General features: G+C 43.5%; 1 protein-coding gene across 15 annotated transcripts in view; it reads right to left on the reverse strand.

Annotated features, from left to right (window-relative positions):
- Positions 1-569: 569 nt before the first annotated feature.
- Positions 570-20,915, reverse strand: part of rims2a (regulating synaptic membrane exocytosis 2a) — a 215,292-nt gene continuing 194,946 nt past the window's right edge. For 13 of the 15 annotated variants that reach the window (XM_042310264.1, XM_042310266.1, XM_042310267.1 and 10 more), the window contains 5 exons: positions 4,247-4,388; positions 3,858-3,970; positions 3,586-3,687; positions 3,199-3,338; positions 570-3,081 (listed from right to left, as the gene is read on the reverse strand). In XM_042310264.1, the coding sequence (XP_042166198.1) occupies positions 2,884-3,081; positions 3,199-3,338; positions 3,586-3,687; positions 3,858-3,970; positions 4,247-4,388 (695 nt within the window). In that variant the 3' untranslated portion in view covers positions 570-2,883. Of the gene's footprint in view, positions 3,082-3,198; positions 3,339-3,585; positions 3,688-3,857; positions 3,971-4,246; positions 4,389-8,940; positions 9,385-20,915 lie in introns of those variants that run through there. The other 2 variants (XM_042310307.1, XM_042310302.1) reach the window with 2 other exon arrangements.

Genomic DNA, 20,915 nt, shown 5'->3' on the forward strand with positions numbered 1-20,915 from the left:
TAAAGAAGGTAATGTGTAGATGTTGTGGAACAACCTACCTGGATGAATAAATATAGTAATTTGTGGATGCTGTGGAACAACCTACCTGGAGGAATAAATATAGTAATTTGTGGATGCTGTGGAACAACCTACCTGGAGGAATAAATAGGGTAATGTGTGGATGTCGTGGAACAACCTACTTGGAGGAATAAAGAAGGTCATGTGTGGATGCTGTGGAACAACCTACCTGGAGGAATAAATATAGTAATGTGTGGATGTCGTGGAACAACCTACCTGGATGAATAAATATAGTAATTTGTGGATGTCGTGGAACAACCTACCTGGAGGTATAAATATAGTAATTTGTGGATGTCATGGAACAACCTACCTGGAGGAATAAATATAGAAATGTGTGGATGTCGTGGAACAACCTACTTGGAGGAATAAATATAGTAATGTGTGGATGTCGTGAAACAACCTACCCGGAGGAATAAATATAGTAATTTGTGGATGTTGTGAAACAGGAAATAGTCATGCCCAGATAGATAAAAATGCTCTTGTATGTTGATATTGTTCGCTGGTACTCAGTGTCAGTGTAATATCCATTTTTTATTTGAAAAATAACTTCCATAAATCTCTGTACTCAACCATACTTCACCAAGACATAGCCTTGGCATAAACACATTGCACCAAAACAAAAGAAAGAAAAGGCATTCAAAAGGGTAAATAACATGTCTTTGTCATCATGTGAGACATTATTCCTATTCCAAAATATTGTCATCTATTTGTGTTTGCTTGTTTTATTCAAATTTCTAATATGTACAATGTAAATCAAAAACGAAAGTATATAGCTTGTTATAGCGACAAGATATTGGATGGACATTAGAATGTATTGGTTTAACATGGAAAAGGAATAACGTCTCAGTTTATTTTCATTCAGACATAACTGTAAGATTCATATACCTCCCATACACAAGAAGCATTTACAATTACTAAAAATAAAAAATAAACTGGTCTTGGCTTATAAATAAACTAATAAAAATATATGAAATTAATTATATTTTCACCAAAAAAAAAAAAAAAATCATATTGCATGGCAATATCCCATGTTGTTTGACCTTGTGTTTTGCTCATCCTCACAAACAGTGCCTGAACTACACAGCAATATACAGTACATAAGTTGTATGTTTGCCACTTCTTGCTTGGATATAAATATCCTTCTTGCTGTACCAATACAGATTATTTTTGCATGTTAGTTAACAATACTAAAATAAAACACACTCGCAACCATAACTTTTTTTGTCAACCTCCAATGAATATAAAATATTTTTCCTTGTCATTCTTTTTGAAAAAGTGGAAATAAAATATGATCTAGGGGTTAGTGGAATGTTTTGTTAAAACGTTTTAATAGTTTGGCCATGAAAGTAACTAATGAATTTTCTGTAGAATTCAATTGAAGGCGAGGGGGGAAAGTAACGAAGTTGACATGCACTGTACAAGAAACTGCAAAACTCCCAAACATCCTCTTTATCAAAACATGCTGAGTTACTTTAAGGTGTGCCCAAGCCATGTTGCAGAAAATCCTTTTCAACATGCTTGTTCAACAAATCGCCAAAAAAGACATATTGAAACGATACAGAGCTGTAAAAGAACCAACAGTCCTGAAACTCTGGACAATATCAGGGGATGCCCTGGGACAAGGGAGAGAAAGAGACGTGTACAATTTGCACATAATGTTTATCTTTATAAGGCTTGTAAAACCTTTACAATGAAATAAATAATTTACATTTATTTTCATCATTACTTTGTCACATAAACAGTTTTTTTTGTTAAATAACTCCAAAAGTTTTTATTTTAGTTTCTCTTACTGTATGTCTGCCAAACACAGACTTATGTTATGGATGGTCTAAAGAATGATAAACAATGTGTCTTTTTATCACGCTGTTGCATTCACTCCCCTTTGAAAACCATGCACTAGTGAAATTTATATTTAAAAATAATATAAATTGTTGAAAATGGCTGATGTGTTTTATTTGTTTTTCTTCATCTTTTTTTGCAAGTCACAGCCTCAAGAAAATAATGGTCTTTTTTTTTCAGCTAAATTTTTGTTCATGCAAAAAAATCTTCTTTTTTTAAAATCTTCATTTAAATGTCATACAATATATCAACAGAGAAATAATGTTAGGTCATAAAAGTTAGTCTTGTTGTGGGTTCTGATCAATAGATTCTGGAGTGTCGATAGTACAGTAGCCACTTCTGTATTGCCTTTAGTAACTTTAGTATTGTCTCTCTGGTGTGAGCTACTACTATTTTGACTAGGGCCTCATATTCAGAGTTTGAGCTTTAGTTGGGACACCCCACCTCTCCAATTGCAATGATCCTCATAGTTCCATTTACACATCTAGCTAGGTCTGTTGGCTTGGCGTGACCAAGCTTCTGGACAGGACAACACTGTCAGTCACCCCTTCAGGTATACAAGTACATCGACAATAAAACAAACAAAAAAATAAAAATAAAATTATAAACAAAAACATGTATTTTTCATTCGAAAAGGGCTTCTGTAGAACTCATCGAGCGGGTTCCCAGTTCCGACCCCCATGGCTTAGATTGGATGAAAACCTGGAATCGCTCGATTTAGAGACAATTCCTGGTGCTAAGGAGTCCGTTACGGCCTTCTAATCCGAGTTGGTGCTCAGACCCGGCCGAGGGAGCGACGCTCGCTACGCACAATGTGTGCAACATTTTTCTCAAAACACAGGATCACATTTGCACCCCTAGAAACAGGCTCAGAAGACACAACATCAAGCATGCAGTGTAACCGGGGGGCGTGACCTGTCTGTTGCAGCATGTTTAACCTCAACACTGGGTGCTGCTGCTACAACAATGCTATCAGTCCACACACTGCTATGACCGGCTATCCAATGACGTTTGGGAAGCTCTTCTTGTCAAGGGGGCCAGGGTAGGGTCCACCAATGAGGAAGGAGGAAAGAGCTTGAACCAGCCAATCACCATGTTAGACAGGTCCAGCTCATCTAAAAGTATCTGAACTGCTCCCATAAAGGATTTATGGTCCATGCGTCCGTAGTCTCCCCATACGATGATCTGTGGAGAAGAGGGTTTATTAGACATGTTATTATAATATGGTAGAGGCCTGCATTTGTTTAGAAATGATGTGTGAACTGTGAAGTATTTATCAAGGCCTTGTAGAACATAGTATACCTGTAGAACCTTCCCTCCAGGAGCCTCTTCGAAAGGCAGTTGCTGCTGGTAAAGGGGGTCCAAGGTTTTTCTTGCTACTTTTGTTTTCTTTTTGGCTATGCAGGCTCCGTTTTCCAAAAGATACACCTTTACATATGGTGCTATGAAGAGAGAGAGAGAGACAGAATAGTTACAATACTATTGGCAGCATTATCAGTTGGTTCAAGCTCTGGTTACCGTAGTGACCAGTTGGTATTAGCATGAAGTTTGGGGCTGTGGGTTCTATTCTATTCTACTCAAATACAGGATACAAAAAATGTATGTACTCACGGTACTGTATGTAGCTTTGGATATATGTATCTGCTAAATAGCATATATTAATATATTATACATCACGTAGTAAATTACCTGGCAGTGCCTTGGAACCTGGTTTTCCCACAAGGCCACGGGCTCGGATCACTTCCACCTCCAGCGCTCCTTTCTTGTCCACGATTCCAATCTGGATGTCACCTGAACAACACACACCACAGCCAACACAATGTGAACACTCCATTCACACAATACAGATATCCTTTCCGTATGGGATGGGGTCGCTAAAGGCGTCTTGACACGTAAACCAAATATATAATTCATTCAGAATCTCTTGACACAACATTGTTCCAGGAATATGATCCACCCACCCATGGGTGGTGTAGCTAGCGTCTGTCGTCCAACCAGCTGGGCTGGGCCTAGTCCATCCAGGAAGTCAGAGAACTGGGCGTCGGAGGACAGTCTCACACCAGGGAAGATCAGGCTGGAACGGAAGGCAGAGATGACACAGGTAACTATGGAGACTAAAGAAAAAGGCCTCAAAGCTTGAACTTGCTTATTTAGAGTTGGCAAGATCCAAACAAAGACAGGAAATTCAAATGAGCACCCCAAACCTACATTTGACCTATTGATGACTTCAACGAGACTTCTCGTAATAAGTGAGAATGCTGTGTCTACAATTAACCTACGCATACCAATGTGATAATGTACATTGGAGGGATGTACATTATCATATTGGTATGCATTAGACTTCACTTACTTTCCCTCGGAGCTGTAGCTGTTCATGCTGCCGTCGGTGGACTCCCTGCTGGCCTGCCGAGTCATCCTGCTCCTCATCTCTACGGCCAAGCCCGTCTCTGTGCTCCTCTGCACGGTGCTGCGAAGCTTCTTCCCACCGGCTTCTGGACAGAACACAGGGACAGAGTGGGAGAAAGAGATAGAGCGAGGGAAAGGGAGAGAGGGGGAAAGAGAGAGGGAAGGAGAGAGCAGGGGGGAGAAATAGTTAATACATTGCTCTCAAGTGTGTGCTTTGCTTTCGAATGACATACAGTAGGTTATTGTAGACATAGCATTTTCACTTATTACGAGAGGTCTCATTGAAGTCCTCAACAGGAAGATCACACTTCCACACTATGGCAATTCTACCATACCCTCTCTTCTCAGAGCACTGCAAGTTCCATGTGATCATTTAGCAAAGAGATTTATTAAACATAAAGTGCCATATTACAGAAATATATTTTTTAAACAGTTGTGTGCGCGTACGTGTGTGAGTGTGTGTGTGTGTGTGTGTATGTGTGTTCGTGTATGAATGGGCTAAACAGAAGAAGACCATGTACATCCCTCTTCCTGCTATGCCAGAGCACCGGCTGCCTGCTCTGCAGGGTTCTTGCTCTAGCTTAGAGTCTCTCTCTCTCCCCCCTCCATCCCTCTGTTCCACCTAGGACCGTTCAGTGTCTGGCCTCCCACAACTGATACAAGGTGACAGCTGACCGCCCCCATTAGACCCACTGAACATCTCCTCCAATCTATGTGACAGCAGGCCCTGCGTAGGCCACATGGCCAGGACGTGGCTGGAGCTGCGTGGGGCCTGAATGGCAGGAGAGGGATATACTGGAGGTAACTGTAGGAGCAGGTACTGGTACAGGTCAGCCACTGCAGAGCTCTACACAAGTCACATGACAGGGCTTTCAGCAGAGAACTAAAGAAACAAAATGGCCGTTCCTTCAAATACAAAAATGCATACGGGGTACACCGGACTAATTAAAAGTGTCAAATGGTAAAAGGTGAACTAATGGGTCTGTCTTGTCTCTCAGTAAGGAATGCAGGAAGCAGAGGTATTGAGTTCTAGCAGTGTTATTAACTTTGAGAATAACCAGGGTAAAGAGGGATGAATTTAAAGAGAGCTAATTTATGTGTCAGACATGACCGCTGGACACACTGTCAGGGAATGCACGTCAACATAGAGAGTGAATGTTCCTCACTCAGTGTTTACATACGTAAGAGTGGTTCTGCTTTATCACAGGAACAACCTTTCTGAGGGCTTCACACAGAGGGGGTAATAAAGCCCTCTAAAACCAAGACCTCTTACAGTTTGAAGACCACTCAACAATTCCTCATACTCTGTGTTCAAATAAACTGCAAGTAATCTGGCAGATATTCATATTGTCCTTAATGCAATTTCCATCTCTGTAACTTAAAATGTGTGTGTGTGATTTCAAAACGCCTTAATTATACTCTGGTTACTGTCCCTGCCACCAGCTGTTCTCACTTCCTGTCTGCCTGCCCGCCTGTCTCCCATCCACAGGAAGTACAGACTCTTAGAATCAGAGGAAGATAAGGCTTTATTACTCAGGCAGGCCCTCACTGCTGAGGCCAGAACCCTGGCATCTCAGCTATTCAATGACATCCGCCTCCTCATCCTCTCCTCAGCACTGACAAAGCAAACTGGATTCAGATACGCTGACAGTGACGTCTAAAGGCATCTAAAGAGCTGCCAGTGTGACAGACAGTCAGGCTCCCACCATGCAGCAACCACCTAAACACAATCAATGAGCGATGTGCTGAATGATCAGCTGAATGAATCAATGAACATTCATTCAGCTGAATCAAAGCTAAGGTCAACCTGACCACTGTATGTACTGCGGTTAGCATGCATATGGTTGTATCTGAGGTCATTATGGATGGCAATACTAATAAAGGAGGAGAAGCTAATCTATGAAATAGCTTTTTAATGGCCAGTCAACTGTTTTTAATGATGCATTTTATACCTTATTGGAGTAATGCTGAATAAAGGTGTGTGATTATGATGAGACACACTCATACACACACTCATACACACATTCATACACACACTCATACACACACACACACACAGGCTGTGCCGTTGTCATGGTTTGTTATTAAGGTAGAGTATTAAAAAGATTACGGAGTGGATTTTTTAAAGCTCACCCAGACAGATATATTCAGTCAAATTAAGCTACTACCATTGAAAGTGCACATCATTAAACTCCATATCCCACTAAAAGGGAAAAGAATATAGAAAAATATGTGTTCTGGAAAGAGATAAGGATCTGTGAAAGACAGAAAAAATGAAAAGCATTTAGAAAATGCTGCAGTGCATCCAGCCCCAGCCGTGAAACACTGCTCAATGAAAATGCGTCACTTTGGAGTGGTAGAGATATACGGGCTCTGGGAAAATCATGCAACGTCATTTTCCCAGAGCCCATCTAGATGCTAGAACAAAACCTTCATTTGAGGAGCTATTCTCTGCTGGAGTCCTAAGATACTCTAACATACTGTCTTCACGTAACATAAACTACACATCAAAGACTCACCTGCAGTGTCACTTCCATCCAATCAAATGACTGTTTACAAACATCATCAGTACAGTTTGTGTCATCTGGGAGAAATGTTTATGAACAGCAACTTGATTGGACACACATTTTGGGTCGACTACTCTAGTACCTTTAACTCCAGGTAAGGAAGCATTAAAGTCAGAGTCTACCCAGAAAGAGGATTGGGTCGACTACTCTAGTACCTTTAACTCCAGGTAAGGAAGCATTAAAGTCAGTGTCTACCCAGAAAGAGGATTGGGTCGACTACTCTAGTACCTTTAACTCCAGGTAAGGAAGCATTAAAGTCCGTGTCTACCCAGAAAGAGGATTGGGTCGACTACTCTAGTACCTTTAACTCCAGGTAAGGAAGCATTAAAGTCCGTGTCTACCCAGAAAGAGGATTGGGTCGACTACTCTAGTACCTTTAACTCCAGGTAAGGAAGCATTAAAGTCAGTGTCTACCCAGAAAGAGGATTGGGTCGACTACTCTAGTACCTTTAACTCCAGGTAAGGAAGCATTAAAGTCAGTGTCTACCCAGAAAGAGGATTGGGTCGACTACTCTAGTACCTTTAACTCCAGGTAAGGAAGCATTAAAGTCAGTGTCTACCCAGAAAGAGGATTGGGTCGACTACTCTAGTACCTTTAACTCCAGGTAAGGAAGCATTAAAGTCAGTGTCTACCCAGAAAGAGGATTGGGTCGACTACTCTAGTACCTTTAACTCCAGGTAAGGAAGCATTAAAGTCAGTGTCTACCCAGAAAGAGGATTGGGTCGACTACTCTAGTACCTTTAACTCCAGGTAAGGAAGCATTAAAGTCAGTGTCTACCCAGAAAGAGGATTGGGTCGACTACTCTAGTACCTTTAACTCCAGGTAAAGAAGCATTAAAGTCAGTGTCTACCCAGAAAGAGGATTGAGATGAAGGGGGCTGGAGACATTTCTACCGTATTATCTCAACATTCCAGTGGATCATGTCTATTTCAGAAGAGTCTATTAAAGTCTATTTATAGGAGGAGGGTAATACAATCCCCCTAACCCAGCTAATACAAGCACAGCTAATACAATCCCCCTAACCCAGCTAATACAATCCCCCTAACCCAGCTAATACAAGCACAGCTAATACAATCCCCCTAACCCAGCTAATACAAGCACAGCTAATACAATCCCCCTAACCCAGTTAATACAAGCACAGCTAATACAATCCCCCTAACCCAGCTAATACAATCCCCCTAACCCAGCTAATACAATCCCCCTAACCCAGCTAATACAAGCACAGCTAATACAATCCCCCTAACCCAGCTAATACAAGCACAGCTAATACAATCCCCATAACCCAGCTAATACAAGCACAGCTAATACAATCCCCCTAACCCAGCTAATACAAGCACAGCTAATACAATCCTCCTAACCAGCTAATACAAGCACAGCTAATACAATCCCCCTAACCTAGTTTTATGAAAACATCCTATCTGAATTATCAAACATATTCTCAACACCCACTCAGAAATAAAACAGCTATAAACACACACACTAGACACTAGTGACGAGGTCAACACAATATCTAAATCTATTCTACCGCCCACACCAAAACGAATAGTGATTCATTCCAATCGGTACAAGACAAGCATGCTTGCCATTGGTAAGTGATGTCGATGAGGGAGCCAGACAGTGTTTCAGAATAGAACATCAGATCTAAAGCAGTAGCCAATGACACGAACAGGGAAGTAGCTACTCAAGTACAAGAAGCCTCTCCAAAAACACACTGAGCATGCCCATCCATCAGCAACACAGTACTGTACCACAGCTAATACTACAACAGCCTCCACCCTCCCTGTGCTCCCTCTCCCCCATCAGGTCATCAGTCAACCATCAGTCCATCCCTCCCTCTCCTCTATCCCCCGCTCCCTCTCCATCTCTCTCCACCCCTCCAGCCCTTCGTCTGCTCCCTCTCTTCCTGCTGCCCATCTCCATCCCATCCCATCCCTTTGCTCCTTCTCCCATTCCTCAGCTGCTGCCTCTCTCCCCCTTCAGCTCCTGCCTCTCTCCCTCCAGCAGCAGCAGCAGCAGCAGCTGTGTGTGTCTGCCTCAGTGTCCCAGGTTTTAGAGCCATCTCGTCTTACCTCCGTCATCCTCGTCGAAGGAGTTCATGCAGGGGAAGTAGTTGGCCAGCGCCTCGAACGACGCAGACAGGCTCATCTTGCTCTGGGAACGCTGCATGCGCATCCCGGACCCCGGGGCGCCAGCCGCTGCAGTGGCATCATGCCCCTGCCTACCCATGGTCACTGAACACCCACTGATCACCTGAGTCAAGTGGCCTTCTAGTGGAGGTTACAGGTCTCCGGACAGCTCTACCGTGCACCGAGAGGATAACTGAAGAACTGGTTGAACGCTAAAGCCCAAGAGAAGACTATGGTGCTGTAGTAGCAGAATGACTCTCTGATGTAGCTCTTTGTGTTGTCTCCCTGTGCTGCGTAGTGTGAGACTGGGTTGAGAAAGAGCTTGCTTGCTTCTCTGCTCCGTGTTAGTGCTCTGTGCTATGTGCCTGCTACTCAGCTCCTCTCCCCCCTCTCCTCTTCTAACACAATTGGGAGAAGGAGAGGGGGGGGAAACTGCATCCTCCTCAGCCAATCAGAGGGCTCACTGCTCAGGCGCACCTCGGCTGCCTCTCCAGGCAAAGGAGCTCTACCCAGAGATACGACTCACTGAACTTCACTAGCTCCTCTCTCTCTCGCACACATGCACGGATACACACACACACACACACACACACGCATGCATGCACAAACACACACACACACACACAAACGCAAAGACACAGAGGTCCCTGTGACAGCCAGCCATTAGGGGCATAAACAACCCTGAACAGCTATTCCACTCACAGTTCACGTGATAGATCTCCATCCCCCTCCTACCCCACCCCCACTCCCCAGCAGCGCAGTTCTCTTCAGTGTTTTTCCACCAAAGATTGCAGCAAACCCCATGTAGCCAGCTATCCCACTCTCTGTTTACATACCCATGAATCATCAGTACAGTGGCTCTGAAATTATTGCCATTATCGAAGGAGAATTCACTTGAGCTAGTTCAAATTTACCATCTGTTAAAAAAATTGTCATTTGTGAGAGAATCTCACGAAATGGCTGTCAACCGAATTCTTGTCTTTGAGACATCACTTCCTTCAACATCATTTCAAGCACCAACACTACAACATGGACTGTTTGAATTAGTCGCCATAAACACTGCAGAGTTCATTATGGCCATCTCTGGCATCTCTCTCTTCAACCTGAGGCAACAGACATCCTCTAAACAGCTCACTTCAGTACTGGGAGTGTGTGTGCTTGGACATGTTTGGACCAGCTTGGACCATCCATCCAGAACCACTTCCGTCCAGATCTCACAGGTGGTTCCTAAGATCCTTTACAAAGTTTCTGAGCAGAGTAAAATTAGATTGTAATAGCATGTGGGAGAGATGCCCTCTATACTAATCTAGGACATCAGGCTTGGTGAAGAGAGAGCCAAAGTGCCTGTAGAGGCAGTTTAGCACTGAAACAACAGACAGCTAAATTGTGCTGTTTTAACTATCTTGTCAGAAAATCAACTGCTGTGCTTTTTTTCTCAGAGGAACTGGCAGAATAGACAGAGTACTGGTCAATTACTGAACAAGCACTGAGCTGCTCTCCTTTAAATATAGTATAACTCTGGGCTACACTGCAACTTATTTCCACAAAATAAAATTGCCCAATTTCCCCTTTTGTACATTGAATGACATGTTCTCATCTAGGTCAGATGAACAAGTAAAGGAAATTAGACAGAAGAGAAGAACACCACCTGAACCAATTGGGTCATTTTAATGTGTCATCTGACTGTAGCAGTTTGGAATATGATAATGATTCGACCAGACTGAGAGTTAAATATGCGTACTAAACTCTTTTGACTTTCGTGTAAATCCTGAATTGTTCTAAATGGGAAACATTTACATGCACTAAAGTCAGAGTACAGCTCATTGTGTATTAATGAGGATCCTGCTAACACCTCCTCCTACGTATCACAACCATCAGACACACCGTTAACTTTGAGGTAGGTGATCCGGCTGTGAGAGCCAGAGGCTTAATGTTTTGGAGGGGCACCAATAATTATTGGATCATTATAATGAGTGAGGTCACACTAACAAGTCAAAAGTATGTGCATCTTTATATTGCTGGACTATTCATTATAGAGTGTGACACACTCATCACTACAGGAAGAAGACAGAAGATAGCGATAAGTGCAGTTTGTTAAATAGTCTTGTCACTTGACATGGCAAAGGGTGATGTGTTCTGTTGGTCTCAGAGCTCTAGTACTCTACTGAATGCTTGGCTGACCCCTGACCCCTGTTCCATTAGTTCTATAGAACTAAGAATACCCAACAACATTCTATATGTTTCAAAGAGTAAAGGACTTGCAGAGAGGTAGATTACTACAGCACATGTCATTGAAAGCATCAGAGGAAACTTATTCTTCCCTGCAAAGATACACAGCTTTGATATGTCTTTACCTAGCAACGTACATGCAACATTGCCATAACAACCCAGAGCTACTGTAAAACAAGAGTGTGAAAGATTCAGAGGAATGGTCCAGACGTTCTGGGAAGTGGAATGGTACGTGTCTCACTGACCAGGTGACTGTGATTGGCAACAACACGTTGTGATTGGCGTTCAACGAAAACAACACGTTGTGCAGGTGCCGTGTGCCACAGCTTTTTCACCTTCGGCGTAGCCAACCCTCCACCTTCCATCCAACCAAGGATCCGTCCCAAGAGATGACGTAAAGACCAATGGCCAAGGTGTTGAATACAATGCACAGACTCGTCTGAAGAAAATGAAGTTGATTACATAGCCAGCTGGTTTATTTTCCACATGTCTGTCTGTGTAGATCTGGTGTCCACAAATAGAGTCCACTTCACACTCCTTTCAGAGGACTAAAAGTAAATAAATGAAAGCCAGGGGCTGAAATGTCATTAATTGTGAAATATACTGCACATGGGTAAGAAAAGGTCCCTCTGTATTGAATTAATTCATATTAATTAATGCAGCAAGATACAAGTCTGGCATTAGAATAAAGCATAGAAGGTCAAAAGAAAAAGAAACTAACTGTGCTCTATGTTATCTTCATTTCTGTATTCAGTTCTCTGTCCAACACTTCCTAAGGAAACAGAGCATTAAAGCCCCACTGATCAATTAGTCTACAGTAGAGGTCTACAGTAGAGGTCTACAGTAGAGGTCTACAGTAGAGGTCTATGGGCCTAAAGTAGATGCCTACAGACTGGGGTCAAATAAAGAACATATGTGAAATACTTTCAAATACTTGGTCTTTGTTTGATTTAGTTTCCCTGGTACAATGGAACCAATGATATATAGCACACTTCAAATCAAGCGCACCTGAATCACTTTCAATATGCATTCTGACCATGGTCTGAAAGTCCATAGACCTTCTACCTTTATAAGACTGTACAGCAATGACGGTCTCAGCATCTTTGACTCTTTCCCAACAACATGTACAATTGTTTTTCAGATGTATTAGTCATTGCTTCACAGACAGAGATATGTGTTTTATTACGATCAAACGTAATAAATCCCAAGAATGCTACTCATCGGATGATAACAGCAAGTCCAGGGCAAAATAACCCAGAAGTGACGCGGGTGGTGAGCAGCAACATAAAGACATCAAAGACTGGTTGGTCTTTGGGGAAGAAAACGTGTGTGATTGATGGCGCAGGGTGAGGCCAAGCGTTAGACAGAGAAACAGAACCAGTCAGTCTACAGAGTGTAAACACAGCCTAATGGAGCTGTCCTGTCCTTCCTGCCTCCTCTGTTTCCTCTCTCTCTAATGCCCAGTCCACCACCGTCATACAGACCAGCACAACAGAAGCCCTCAGACCATACAGCTAGGGCTATAATGGCAACTGATACAATACAGTCATACATACACACACAGCAGCCCTGGCAGTGGGGAAGTACAGCTTTCCTCCAGCTCCTGGCTCTGAGAGCTACCTGCCATCTGCCACACCAACACTACAGGACTGATTCAGGTCATCCTGGTGACCACAAACGGAAACCACAATTAGCTTCACAAAGGAGAACGGATTTGAAGACGAATCATAATGATATCATGTCATATTGTATAATATCATGTTGTATTGTTTTCTATTGTTTCAAATCACATGAGATTAGATCACATGACATACATATAGAGTAGGGAGGAAGCCACGGTATGGAGTTTGATCCGACAGCTCATTCCATTTCACAGAGGTCAGTCAGTTAGTCAGGCAAACTTTACAGTAACAGTCAGTGGAACTACAGGATGGAAAGTCCACTGACGCAAAGGAAACCAAAAGAGGCAGATTTCTGGGAAGAAGAGAGTGTAAAAGAGAGTTCTGGTTTGGATACTTGTCAAAGCTACATTAACACTGACATTGAGCCCTAGTCATTAACACACATTAGCCCTACACGTTGTTTCCAGGAACCAACGGAATCCTTCAGGTCTCAGGCAAGGTCACACGCACGCTTCACACACACACAGAGCTTACAGTATGTTGTTCACACTTTCATCAGTTTGTGAGGAAAGTGTGACGTGTGGAGGTGGACACACAAGGCAAGGTGAAGTAGGACACTGAGCTGTGTAAAGACAGCAGCAGCACAGTGACTACCTGTACTCAGTGGTGTGAATACACTGACAGACAGAGAGGGAGAGAGAAAACGAGAGATTGAGAGAGAAAATGAGAAAATGAGAGAGAAAACGAGAGAATGAGAGAGCGATGAGAGATGTTATGACAGCCGAGGGATGGCGCTCAGAGTCATTCAGAGTCAAGATAATCATCTATATTTCAACTTGCAATCACATTTCACATTCCACTCCCTCATACAGTATACATATGCATCACTAGTGTTATGATACAGAGTATCATACCTCATACCAATGAAAACAAACTGTTTTTTTGAGTGACGTGGCCTGTGAAGGCAATATCATGGATATGTCATCATCAAACAAAATACTAGTTAAAAAGAAAACAAGAACATTTCCCAACAGGAATAGGACATTCAAAAACCCAATTGTTGGTGACTAAGAGGATATAGACATCCAATAATACATTTTGACAGACTGCTCATAGCTCTTCCTCATTGAAAAACAGTAGTATTACACATTGGAACAGAGTGGGAGGACAGAAACAGAACATCTTTAGCTGTGGTTAAAACCGAGGTGAGTGAGTGAGTGATATGTTTAGCACAGCTGTGTTGAATGTCTGTCTGTGGGCAGTCAGTCTGTCAGTCTGTGGTTGAGGGAAGAGCTGACTTGGTGACACGGGAGCCATATGCTAGGGGAGGGGGCATGGGGTGAGTCACGTTCCAAGCTGACAGACTAACGGGCTGTCAGTGGATGAGACGTTGACCAAAAAACAACAGTGTTATGTTACATAAGCTGATTGGCCAATGGAAAAGCTGCTTCATGGATGGAGCATCCCTTTTCTATAATTCAATGGCACCCTATTCCCTATGTAGTGCAGTCGTTTTTGACCAGAGCTATGGGCCCTGGTGAAAAGCAGTGCACTATAAAGGTAATAGGTTGCTATTTGGGATGAAGCCTAGGTCTTTCTGGGGAACCTGAATGTTGTAACGAGGTGACCTATTAACGAATGGCAACACAGTCAACAGCAGAAAGAAACCGAAAAAGACCACACAGCTTAGGGAGCGAGTGAGGCAACTGGGGAAAACCTTTCTAGTCATTATTGTAATAGCATTTAGCAGACACAGCAGCTCTAGCTTCTAGTTAACAATAACACATACAGGTAACTGCCAGAATAATGTCAACACTTAAGTAAATAAGGGATACATACAGTGCCTTCAGAAAGTATTCAGACCTCTGGACGTTACAGCCTTATTCTAAAATGGATTAAATAAATAAAAGTATTCTGCAATCTACACACAATACCCCATAATGACAAAGTGAAAACAGGTTTTTAGTCATTTTGCAAATGTATTATCAATAGAAGGTATTCGGACCTTTTATCTCTGTCAGCCTGATCACCGACAACGATGAGACAGCCTATAGGGAGGAGGTCAGAGACCTGACAGTGTGGTGCCAGGATAATAACTTATCCCTCAACGTGATCAAGACAAAGCAGATGATCGTGGACTACAGGAAAAGGAGGGCTGATCACACTCCCATTCTCATCGGCAGGTCTGTAGCGGAGCAGGTTATCCACATCACCAACGAACTGTCATGATCAGTTTGGTGGTGATGTGGACACCAAGGAACTTGAAGCTCTCAACCTGCTCCACTACAGCCCCGTCGATGAGAAAAGGGACATGCTCGGTCCTCCTTTTCCTGTAGTCCACAATAATCTCCTTTGTCTTGGTCACATTGAGGGAGAGGTTGTTGTCCTTGCACCACATGGTCAGGTCTCTGACCTCCTCCCTATAGGCTGTCTCACCATTGTTGGTCATCAGCAAATTTAATGATGGTGTTGGAGTCATGCATGGCCGTGCAGTCATGAGTGAACAGGGAGTACAGGAGGGGACTGAGAACGTACGCCTGAGGGGCCCCTGTGTTGAGGATCAGTGCGGTGGATGTGTTGTTACCTACTCTTACCACTTCAGGGGGGCCTGTCAGGAAGTCCAGGATCCAGTTGCAGAGGGAGGTGTTTAGGGCACTATGGTGTTGAACGCTGAGCTGTAGTCAATGAATAGCATTCTCACATAGGTGTTCCTTTTGTCCAGGTGTGAAAGGGCAGTGTGGAGTGCAATAGAGATTGCATCATCTGTGGATCTGTTGGTGTGGTATGCAAATTGGAGTGGGTCTAGGGTTTCTGGGATAATGGTGTTCATGTGAGCCACGACCAGCCTTTCAAAGCATTTCGTGGCTACGGATGTGAGTGCTACGGGTCTATAGTCATTTAGACAGGTTAACTTAGTGTTCTTGGGCACAGGGACTATGGTGGTCTGCTTGAAACATGTTGATATTACATACTCAGAGAGGGAGAGGTTGAAAATGTCAGTGACAACACTCGCCAGTTGGTCAGCACATGCTCGGAGTGCACGTCCTGGTAATCCGTCTGGCCCTGCGGCCTTGTGACTATTGACTTGTTTAAAGGTCTTACTCACATTGGCTGCGGAGAGAGCGTGATCACACAGTCGTCCGAAACAGCTGATGCTCTCATGCATGTTTTAGTGTTACTTGCCTCGAAGCGAGCGTAGAAGTTATTTAGCTCATTTGGTAGGCTCGTGTCACTGGGCAGCTCTCGGCTGTGCTTCCCTTTGTAGTCTGTAATAGTTTGCAAGCCCTGCTGCATCCGACGGGCATCGGAGCCAGTGTAGTACGATTCGACCGTAGTCCTGTATTTACGCTTTGCCTGTTTGATGGTTCGTCGGTGGGCATAGCGGGATTTCTTATAAGCTTCCGGGTTAGAGCCCCGTTCCTTGAAAGCGGCAGTTCTACCCTTTAGCTCAGTGCGAATGTTGCCTGTAATCCACGGCTTCTGGTTTGGGTATGTGAGTACAGTCACTGTACACACATTCAAATCTTATCAAATGTATTGATATAGCCCTTCGTACATCAGCTGATATCTCAAAGTGCTGTACAGAAACCCAGCCTAAAACCCCAAACAGCAAGCAATGCAGGTGTAGAAGCACATTCCCTCTGGTTTTACATTTAACATGCTGATAGAAATGAGGTAAAACCTGCATTTACCTGCATTAAAGTCCCTGGCCACTAGGAGCCTTGCCTCTGGGTGAGCGTTTTTCTGTTTGCTTATGGCGGTATACAGCTCATTGAGTGCCGTTTTAGTGCCCACATCGGTCTGTGGTGGTATGTACACAGCTACGAAAAATACAGATGAAAACTCTCTAGGTACATAGTGAGGTCTACAGTTTATCATGAGATACTAAACTTCGAGACTTCCTTAGATATCATGCACCAGCTGTTGTTTACATATATGCATAGGCCCCCACCCCGTGTCTTACCAGGCTGCTGTTCTATCCTGCCGATAGAGTGTATAAACCGCCAGCTGTATGTTCTTAATGTCGTTGTTCAGCCAAGACTCAGTGAAACATCAGTGAAACATAAGATATTACAGTTTTTAATGTCCCGTTGGTAGGATATACATGCTTTCAGTTCGTCCAATTTATTTTCCAGTGACTTAACGTTAGCTAGCAGGAGGGAAGGCAAAGGCAGATTAGCTACTCGTCACCTGAACATCACAAGGCACCCTGATATTTTTCAGCAAAATCTCAGTTTCCTTCTCCAGCGAATGACGGGGATCTGGGCCTGCTCGGGTGTCTGTAGTATATCCCTCCCCTCTGACTCATTGAAGAAAAACTCTTTGTCTAATCTGAGGTGAGTTACCTCGACTAACCTGTGCCCCTGTACAGGTACCCCCTGTATATAGCCTCGTTACCGTTATTTTATTGTTGCTCTATATATATATATATATATATATTTTTTTATATATTTTTTTTTTAAATATTTTTTTATTTTTATTTATTATTTACTTCAGTTTATTTAGAAAATACTTTATTTTTTCTTAATTGTTGGTTAAGGGCTTGTAAGTAAGCACTTCACTGTAAGGTGAAATGCCTGCTGTATTTTGCGCATATTCTGGAGCGGCTCCTAAGACAGTGTTTTCCACCACCATCAACAAAACACCACATGAGTAGAACTTGTAGAATCAATGTCAAGGTGCATTGAATCTGTTCTGGCTTGTGGTGGCCCAACGCCCTTTTAAGACACTTTATGTTGGCGTTTCCGTTTCATTTGGCAGTTACTTGTACATCAAGTATAAAATGTACCCATGCCATAATTCCCACAAACACACCAGTCCAAAATGAAGAGGTACTGTGTGTCCAATATTGAGAACAGTTTGTTTTCATTTTGCAACGTTTTGCTAGAGTTCCCTACACGGTGAACCTCTTGTGTTGCTAGCACCATAACTCCAATCAACGGAATCATCATGACAACCACAAAGAGTGTTAAGTAGCACCACTTAACCAAGAAGAGAAGTACTGTAATGTACTGACGGAAGAACATGATAGAGACAAAAACACATAATAAATGCGCCGACATGTTGGTTCGGTAGGCATGGACGGGCACATGGGACAGACGTGAGCCAAAAGACAGGTGTCCCAGTCAGCTCACTCACACGTGTCCTTCTCTGCATGCTCAAAACAGCTTTTTTGTCCGTCTTATTTTTCTGTAACTATGGCTACATTATTGTATTTAACTTGGTTTTTATTCAATTCATGTATTTGTTACACAAAAGTCAAAACAAAGACATTAGTTAACATCGTGGACAATGCAAAGCACATGAAGCACCTGCTGTACCATGTGCCATTAGACAACATTAAGTTATTCATTCAAAAATAATATCAATGATAGAATCACTGCCTCGTGAATAATCACTCTGAAAGATGTTTGGTACATCAACATTTGATCCTAATACAAACCTTTCTTTGTAGAAAGTCTTTGTAGAAACGCAAAACTGCACATTCAGAACGATGAGAATAACCCAGAGTTAACATATAAATAAGCTAAGCTAGATGCCCTCAATCTCACACAAACTATCAACGAACCTACCAGGTACAAACCTAAATCCGTAAACACGGGCACCCTCATAGATATCATCCTGACCAACCTGCCCTCTAAATACACCTCTGCTGTCTTCAACCAGGATCTCAGCGATCACTGCCTCATTGCCTGCGTCCGTAATGGATCCGCAGTCAAACGACCAACCCTCACCACTGTCAAACGCTCCCTAAAACACTTCAGAGAGCAGGCCTTTATAATCGACCTGGCACGGGTATCCTGTCAGTAGAGGTTGCCTGGTTATTCTTTAAAAGTGCTTTCTTCACCATCTTAAATAAGCAGGCCCCATTCAAAAAATGTAGAACTAAGAAAAGATATAGCCCTTGGTTCACTCCAGACTTGACTGGCCTTGACCAACACAACCAATAGAACCAATACACACAGTCAGTTAGGAAAGCAAAGGCTAGCTTTTTCAAACAAAAATGTGCATCCTGTAGCACAAATTCCAAAAGGTTTTGTTACACTGTAAAGTTCATGGAGAATAAGAGCACCTCCTCTCACCTGCCCACTGCCCTGAGGCTATCAAACACTGTTACCACCAATAAATCCACGATAATCGGGAATTTCAATAACCATTTTTCTACGGCTGGCCATGCTTTCCACCTGGCTACCCCTCCCCCGGCCAACAGCTCTGCACCCCCCGCAGCAAGTTGCTCAAGCGGGGTGCTTCTCCTTCACCCAAATCCAGGTAGCTGATGTTCTGAAAGAGCTGCAAAATCTGGACCCCTACAAATCAGCTGGGCTAGACTATCTGGACCCTCTCTTTCTAAAATTATCCGCCGCAATTGTTGTAACCCCTATTACTAGCCTGTTCAACCTCTCTTTCGTATCGTCTGAGATCCCCAAAGATTGGAAAGCTGCCGCGGTCATCCCCCTCTTCAAAAGGAGAGACACTCTAGTCCCAAACTGTTATAGACCTAAATCCATCCTGCCCTGCCATTCTAAACTCTTCGAAACCCAAGTTAACAAACAGATCACCGACCATTTTGAATCCCACCGTACCTTCTCCGCGATTCAATCTGGTTTTGAGCTGTTCATCGGTGAACCTCAGCCACGCTCAAGGTCCTAAATGAAATCGATAAGAGACATTACTGTGCAGCCGTCTTCATCAACCTGGCCAAGGCTTTCGACTCTGTCAATCACAGCATTCTTATCAGCAGACTCAATAGCCTTGGTTTCTCAAATGATTGCCTCGCCTGGTTCACTAACTACTTCTCAGATAGAGATCAGTGTGTCAAATCGGAGGGCCTGTTGTCCGGACCTCTGGCAGTCTCTATGGGGGTGCCACAGGGTTCAATTCTCGGGCCGACTATTTTCTCTGTATATATCAATGATGTTGCTCTTGCTGCTGGTGATTCTCTGATCCACCTCTACGCAGACGACACCGTTCTGTATACCTTTGGCCCTTCTTTGGACACTGTGTTAACAAACCTCCAGACGAGCTTCAATGCCATACAACACTCCTTCCGTGGCCTCCAACTGCTCTTAAATTCAAGTAAAACTAAATGCTTGCTCTTCAACCAATCGCCGTTACAGCAGCAGCCGTTATAGCAGCAGCCGTTATAGCAGCAGCCGTTATAGCAGCAGTCGTTATAGCAGCAGTCGTTATAGCAGCAGTCGTTATAGCAGCAGCCGTTTAGCAGCAGCCGTTTTAGCAGCAGTCGTAATAGCAGCAGTCGTTATAGCAGCAGCCGTTATAGCAGCAGCCGTTTTAGCAGCAGTCGTAATAGCAGCAGTCGTTATAGCAGCAGCCGTTATAGCAGCGTTATAGCAGCAGTTATAGCTCGTTATAGCAGCAGTCATTATAGCAGCAGCCGTTATAGCAGCAGCCGTTATAGCAGCAGTCTTTATAGCAGCAGTCATTATAGCAGCAGTCGTTATAGCAGCAGCCGTTATAGCAGCGTTATAGCAGCAGCCGTTATAGCAGCAGCCGTTATAGCAGCATTATAGCAGCAGCCGTTATATCAGCAGTCGTTATAGCAGCAGTCGTTATAGCAGCATTATAGCAGTAGTCGTTATAGCAGCAGCCGTTATAGCAGCAGCCGTCATAACAGCAGCCGTTATATCAGCAGTCGTTATAGCAGCAGTCGTTATAGCAGTAGTCGTTATAGCAGCAGCCGTTATAGCAGCAGCCGTTATAGCAGCAGCCGTTATAGCAGCAGCCGTTATAGCAGCAGCCGTTAGCAGCAGCCGTTATAGCAGTAGTCGTTATAGCAGTAGTCGTTATAGCAGCAGCAGCCGTTATAGCAGCAGCCGTTATAGCAGCAGCCGTTATAGCAGCAGCCGTTATAGCAGCAGCCGTTATGGCAGCAGCCTTTATAGCTGCAGCCGTTATAGCAGCAGCCGTTATAGCAGCAGTCGTTATAGCAGCAGTCGTTATAGCAGCATTATACCAGCAGCCTTTATAGCAGCAGCCTTTATAGCAGCAGCCTTTATAGCAGCAGCCGTTATAGCAGCAGTCGTTATAGCTGCAGCCGTTATAGCA

The sequence above is a fragment of the Oncorhynchus tshawytscha genome, linkage group LG03 (genome assembly GCF_018296145.1).
Source record: "Oncorhynchus tshawytscha isolate Ot180627B linkage group LG03, Otsh_v2.0, whole genome shotgun sequence".
NCBI lineage: Eukaryota > Metazoa > Chordata > Actinopteri > Salmoniformes > Salmonidae > Oncorhynchus > Oncorhynchus tshawytscha.